Below are 6,834 nucleotides of genomic sequence, written 5' to 3'. Positions count from 1 at the left end.
GGGAGCCTCCCCTGGCTGATGGCGTCAAGTGAGTGGCGGCAGTGTACGACTGCTTCCATGGCAGCTGCCTCTCTGGGCTGTGTTCCCTAGGCAGCTAGCCTGTGAGGGCTGCGTCCCAGTGCAGGGTGGGCCCCTCTGCTGCCGGGCAGTGGCTGATCATGTCCCTGTTTCCCCACAGAGATATTAAGCCCGACAACGTCCTTCTGGACGTGAATGGTCACATCCGGCTGGCCGACTTCGGATCATGCTTGAAGATGAATGATGATGGAACTGTAGGTATTTCCGCTCGAGTTTGGATTAGACTTGTAGTTAGAAGGTTCCGAAACATTCATATTTGAGATATAATTGAGAAGCCAAGTTAATTAATGTAAATTAAGAAAATGAGTCCATTGAAGAGACAGCTGTAATTTTCTGTTTTGGGACATTTTCTTTAGAAACATCTTTGTCGGTTCTTACATTTACAAAAGTCATATGATACGCCTTCTAAAATACGAAGTTGTCAGGTTTCCTCTGATCCCTGAGCAGCAGGGAACCGACCAACATTGCGAGAGGAGGGCCGCTTGCACCTCTTCCTCAACTGCCCTGTCCAGGCCCCTGGGTGGGCGCCGACCATGTGGCTGTGGGCTTCGCTGCTCTGGGGCAGGTGGTCCTGCCAGTCGGCTTTTCTCCTTGTGGTGCTGAGCATCTCGAAACAGGGCCCCTTGATTCCCGGAGTGAGGGCAACCACCATTCCTGGCCCAGTAGGGGCCTGGACCGCCAGCCACTGTGGCCCCCGATGGTCAGGTCAACACCGAGGCAGCTGTCCTGAGGCTGCTTGTGGGGGGTTCTGTGGCTGCTGTGTTCTCTCCTGTCCTGATTTTATGCACATGTGTCGGAAGTCTTTTCTGCTCTGAAATACATGTACCCTAAAGTTCAACCTCAAATGCTTCTCCAAGAAGTAGGCCTGTCCTTGGTACCAGCCCGCTTCTGAGCAGCAGTAAAGAGCCTGCAGGTCGGCTGTAGTCTGCAGTGTGTCCAGAGGAGTGAAATGATTGGTTTGCTTTTGTCCCACAAAGATTTTTCAGAAATATTGACCACATACTGAGTGATCGATGGGTTGGTTCCCCTTCTTATTGGCACATCACCCCATCACATGGACAGTTACCCTGAGTGGCCACCCAGCATGCCTGGCCACTGTGGGCAGCAGGCTGTGCAGACAGTGACTGGTCACTGGTCCTGATGCCTGGATAGACTTCCAGATGCCCCCATTTGGGGAACCGAGGTGGGGGCAGCCTTTGCATCCCTGGGAGCTCGTTGGGCATGCTCATCCTGAGCCCTGCTCCGAGGCTCTGGCCACTGCTGGGGAAGGTCAGGGAGGTGCCTGCCCACACTGGGGCGGAAGTGGGGTGTGCAGATGTTGGCCCTGGGGCACTCCCATAGGCTGCCACTGGGTGCCAAAGCAGGCACTTGGGCATTGAGAGACTGGCGTGTGTGCAAACGTCCCACACAGGGCACCGCGCGCGTTCAGTGCTGGGAGAACGTTTAACTTGAACTTTACGCTCTTAGGTTTGTAAGTCACGATCACTCACACTGTCCCATGAGCGTTCGGAGAGGGCCGTTAGGGACACGTAGAGCTGCTCTGGGGCTCCCCATCAGTGCCTCTTCCCCCAAGGTCCAGTCCTCAGTGGCCGTGGGCACCCCCGACTACATCTCCCCGGAGATCCTGCAGGCGATGGAGGACGGCATGGGCAAGTACGGGCCTGAGTGTGACTGGTGGTCCCTGGGCGTCTGCATGTACGAGATGCTGTACGGGGAGACCCCGTTCTACGCCGAGTCGCTCGTGGAGACCTACGGAAAGATCATGAACCATGAGGTGAGGTGTCCGCTTCCCCCCCGCCCCCCGTGTGCCTGGGCCCTGGCATGGGCCTAGTGGGAGGGGGCTCAAAGAGAGCTGGGATAGCCCAAGAACAGGCTCGGGTGAGCCTGGCCAGGTCGCAGAGGCGAGGCAGCAGGAGCTTTTCGGGGATGGCCCCCAGTTCAGTGTTGAGCTCAGACTCCATGGAAGAGAAGTAGTTTTCAGTAGAAAGCGTCTAGTGACGGGAGGTCCACGTTGACCTGCGGCTCTGGTGTCGTCAGGTGCCAGCTCTGACTCACAAGTAGGTCTTCCCCAGGGGTCAGAGATCATCAGTGACGCCATGCAGTCCTTCGTCCCTGGGTCCTTTTCTTTTCCTTTTCTCTTTTCCCTTTCTGAGTGGGTCTCTGTTCATTTCTGCACTCCTCCCTCTTCCTTCCCTTTGTTTCCTCTTCCGTGTTGCGTTTTCCTTATTGTCCTTTATCAGATACATCTTCCTGGTGCCAGGGCCACCCTCTCTGCACGCGTGCTTCTTACGTTCTCCTTCCCTGCCTGCTTTGTCTTCCAGGCACATGCACACACAGTCACACGTGCACGCTCCCCCCAGACGTGTCCCTAGAGCTGCACCGAGGGCCTGAGCTGCCCCAGCCCAGGCTGCCCACCAGAAAAGCAGGCTAACCCTGGCGTGACGCTGGCTCCCAGCAGGCTCCAGATCGGAGTGGTCACACTTGAACAAATGTTTTTCCCAGAGTAGCAATAGGGTTTTTATTTGTAAAGTAATTTATATTTCTTGCAAAAACTTTAGACAGTGCAGAAGCAGAGACAGCTGGCAAGGCCACATGCCCTTCTCGGTGGTCAGCTCTGTAAAGGTCGCAGCAGGGATGGCACTACACCACTGCCCTTGCTGATGGCTGGCCCTGTGGGGCCCCCGGGCGCTGGTGTTGTTCATTTACATGCTCCTCAGCAGCCGCGGGCGGGACTCTTGCCGTTCTTGTAGATATGGAGGTGTGCCACAGGCAGCGAGCAGTGGCCTGGCACTGGGCCCCACCGCCGTGTGGTGAGTGTAAGTGCACAGTGTCACATGTATGACGACTGTTGCCACGTTCGGCACCTTTCCGTGTCAGCACATGCAGAGATGCGCTGTATGTGCACTGCCTCCTTTTCGATGAGCCCCCTTTCCACAGTCATTTACGTAATCGCCATTTCCTTGGCTGGAGTGTGACACGGTGCTGCTAGTTGGTGAGAAAGGCATTGCCGCAGACCCTGCCAGCGTGCACCCGGGACAGGTGTGCCCTCTCACTCCCCACGCGCCTCGTCAGCCGCCTTTTCCACTTTGGTGATGAAAATCATTTTAATTTACATGGGATGTGGTAACAAGTCTGTCATGAACAGGCCCAGGATGACTAATGACTTTCTTGTTTGCCTTTCTGGATTAAAATCCACTTAGTCACCATGAAATAAAAAATGGCAGTTGCTTCAGAGCTGCTGTCTGCGCTTCGTTTTCTGTAATGTCCGTAGACCCTGGGCTTTCCCGAGTGTGTCACCGTGTCTGCTGACGTTCTGGCCCCTTCCACCTACCCAGGAGCGGTTCCAGTTCCCTTCCCACGTCACAGACGTGTCTGAAGAAGCGAAGGACCTCATCCAGAGGTTGATCTGCAGCCGAGACCGCCGCCTGGGCCAGAATGGGGTAGAGGATTTCAAAAAGCACGCGTTTTTTGAAGGTCTCAATTGGGAGAACATACGAAATCTAGAAGCACCGTACATCCCTGACGTGAGCAGTCCTTCCGACACGTCCAACTTCGACGTGGACGACGACGTGCTAAGAAATGCTGTGAGTGCGGGCATCGGGGTGCTCTCAGCTGCCCGCAGCAGGTCTGCATCTTGGCAGTGTCTGCGGGGGTGCTGGTCGTCAAGGTAACGCTTGGAGAAGTACACGTGTGTTTTGAAAAAGTCAGCAGTCGTCTCCGAAAGGGCACCTGTTACTCCAGCCTCCAGCCTGGTCCTTTGGGACCGGTGGGCACCAGCGTCAGGAGATGGCGCTTGGTCTGTTACTCACCAGGAGTACATCTGCGTACTTCAGGGCACGTCATAGCTTTCCACAGCAGCGTCCCCTGGTTGCTGTGAAGGGAGACTTGCAGTGTGTCTGGCACGGCCTGCAGGCCCGCTGGCCTTTTGGTTTTAGGCTTCATTTCCCAGGTGTGAGAGACGCTGCATCCTCCCACCATGGCAGGCCTCTGCTTCTCCGTTTCTGTTTCTTTATGTGACCAGAGCTCAGGACTCGGGAGCGGCAGTGGGGATAACTCGTCTGAGTTTGTGCTGGCGTGAGGGTCACGGGTCTGGGCTCAGGGACTGTGGGGCTCTGGCCAGGCCTGCACGCCTCTTTGATGCACTGGCCAGGCCTTTTGGTCCTGGAGAATTTCGCTCAGATCTTATCAAATTATTTTGGTCTGAACAAACCTGTACATGTGACTTGGTTTGAGGATAGAGTGAGATTTAACCAAGTAAAAGAAAATTCTTGATCACCCCAAAGAGAATTCCTCATACTCAGTGCCATCTGCTGTCGTCTATGTGTTTTACCCCACGACTTCTGGGAGCAAGTACTCATGGCCCTGGGAAAGCCCAGGGTTCCGGTGTTCAGGACGGAGCCTCTGCTAAGTACCCTCGGGCTCATGGGAAGGTCGCCTTCGCACTTCTTGCTGCGATGGCCCCACATTCAGAGCTGAGAGCTACACCTCAGGCCACGGAGGGAAGGCTGAGACGAGCAGTAACATCACGGAAAGGGGTTTTTCCTAGAGGCCAGAGAAACTGTTTCCAACTGGAATTTCCCAGATAATTAACTTGGCTTTACTTCTAATAAAGAAAGGTCTTCAGACTGGAAAACAGAATAGTAAGAAACTGTCGTGAACAGTCTGCTTTCGGGCCAGGTCTCTGCTGCGGGCCTCAGACCCAGCTCCTGAGGGTGCCCAGCCTCTGTTGGGCATGCACTCCTCAGAGGCCCACCTCCTGAGCTGGCGTTTCCACCTGCCCTACGTCAGGCAGCGGTTCTATGGCTTTGACAAGTATGAGAACCGCTAATGACCCAGTGTGGATTGTGTATTGTCATCAGAACCTGTGTGCTGTGGGGTGCGTGGACTGGTACGGCCGTAGTGAGCGGGCGGGTGTGCCCCTGCCCAGCACCCTCCCGACTTCGTTACCCTGAGCGTCTCTCTCCCCACTTCGTCGGAACGTAGATTTCATTCCAGTATTATGTGCTCTTGTGCAGGAGATACTGCCTCCTGGCTCCCACACGGGCTTTTCCGGATTGCACTTGCCGTTCATCGGTTTTACATTCACAACTGAAAGGTGCGTCCCGATTCATCCTTCCCAGGCGGAGCCTCCCTCGGGGAGGTCTGTGGTCTCAGCGTGCTCCGAGCATGTGTACACTCGGGCCAGGGTCTGGGAGGGCGCTGCTGATGGGAGACGTCCATGAGTTCTGTCCTGAAGGGGTAGGGTGATGGTGTATATCAAAGTCTGCCGACTCGGGGGCCAGGTCTCATGGTTAAGGCACCGATCCCGCGGGGCTGACTGCAGTTCGAACCTTAGAGCCAGTGGCTTGAGAACCATGCCAGGCGCATGTGTGTGCGTACCCAAAATCCTAAGAGGATACTGGCGGAGAAAGGACTGGCACGGCCATCCCCTGTGGGGGCTGATTTCTTACTTTCTTGCTGTCTCCAGTGAAGACGTGTGCCCTATAGCAAACTTAAAAAAAAGTCAGCTCACTTTTTCTATAAAGGGCCAGATAGTGAGTAATTTAGGTTTTGTGATCTCTGTTTTATACTCTTCTTTTATAACTCTAAATATGCAAAACCAGGCCAGCGTGGTGTGGGGGTAAGGCAACTGTGCCCTGCTGGGCTGACAGCACGGCCCACACCTGGTGACTTGGGAAACACTGGACACACATGAGTGTGCACCCAAAGCCCTGAGGAGGGCGAGGTGGGTGAGAAGGGAGCGTGCTGTGACCATCCCTCTCCTGGACAGTGTTTTCTCACTTAAAAACATTTCATTAAAAGCCAAAAAAATGTTTTTAATTTAAAACATGAACGCCCTCAGCTCGTGGACAGTACATAAAAGCAGGGCGGGGCTTTTCTGATAGCCGCCGGCCACAGCCAGGGCCAGTGGGCGTCCTCGTGCTCAGCTGTGGGCATCTCTCGAGCATTGCCCGTCTCGGGAGGGTCTCCCTCGGCTGCAGCTCCATGGCTGCCTTTAGTGGGCAGCAGTGTACATGTGACTTGGTTTGAGGATAGAGTGAGATTTAACCAAGTAAAAGAAAATTCTTGATCACCCCAAAGAGAATTCCTCATACTCAGTGCCATCTGCTGTCGTCTATGTGTTTTACCCCACGACTTCTGGGAGCAAGTACTCATGGCCCTGGGAAAGCCCAGGGTTCCGGTGTTCAGGACGGAGCCTCTGCTAAGTACCCTCGGGCTCATGGGAAGGTCGCCTTCGCACTTCTTGCTGCGATGGCCCCACATTCAGAGCTGAGAGCTACACCTCAGGCCACGGAGGGAAGGCTGAGACGAGCAGTAACATCACGGAAAGGGGTTTTTCCTAGAGGCCAGAGAAACTGTTTCCAACTGGAATTTCCCAGATAATTAACTTGGCTTTACTTCTAATAAAGAAAGGTCTTCAGACTGGAAAACAGAATAGTAAGAAACTGTCGTGAACAGTCTGCTTTCGGGCCAGGTCTCTGCTGCGGGCCTCAGACCCAGCTCCTGAGGGTGCCCAGCCTCTGTTGGGCATGCACTCCTCAGAGGCCCACCTCCTGAGCTGGCGTTTCCACCTGCCCTACGTCAGGCAGCGGTTCTATGGCTTTGACAAGTATGAGAACCGCTAATGACCCAGTGTGGATTGTGTATTGTCATCAGAACCTGTGTGCTGTGGGGTGCGTGGACTGGTACGGCCGTAGTGCGCGGGCGGGTGTGCCCCTGCCCAGCACCACCCCGACTTCGTTCCCCTGAGCGCCT

General features: G+C 54.9%; 1 protein-coding gene across 2 annotated transcripts in view; it reads left to right on the top strand.

The window, feature by feature from the left end:
- Window positions 1-6,834, top strand: part of CDC42BPB (CDC42 binding protein kinase beta) — a gene marked incomplete at its 5' end in the record, with an annotated part of 125,229 nt that overhangs the window by 69,417 nt on the left and 48,978 nt on the right. For both annotated transcript variants that reach the window (XM_014592214.1, XM_006160036.2), the window contains 4 exon segments: window positions 179-272; window positions 1,652-1,852; window positions 3,414-3,662; window positions 5,094-5,173. In XM_014592214.1, the coding sequence (XP_014447700.1) occupies window positions 179-272; window positions 1,652-1,852; window positions 3,414-3,662; window positions 5,094-5,173 (624 nt within the window).

Source organism: Tupaia chinensis, unplaced genomic scaffold, assembly GCF_000334495.1.
Source record: "Tupaia chinensis unplaced genomic scaffold, TupChi_1.0 Scaffold000671_2, whole genome shotgun sequence".
NCBI classification, from domain to species: Eukaryota; Metazoa; Chordata; class Mammalia; order Scandentia; family Tupaiidae; genus Tupaia; species Tupaia belangeri.
This window is presented reverse-complemented; position numbering and strand designations above follow the sequence as displayed.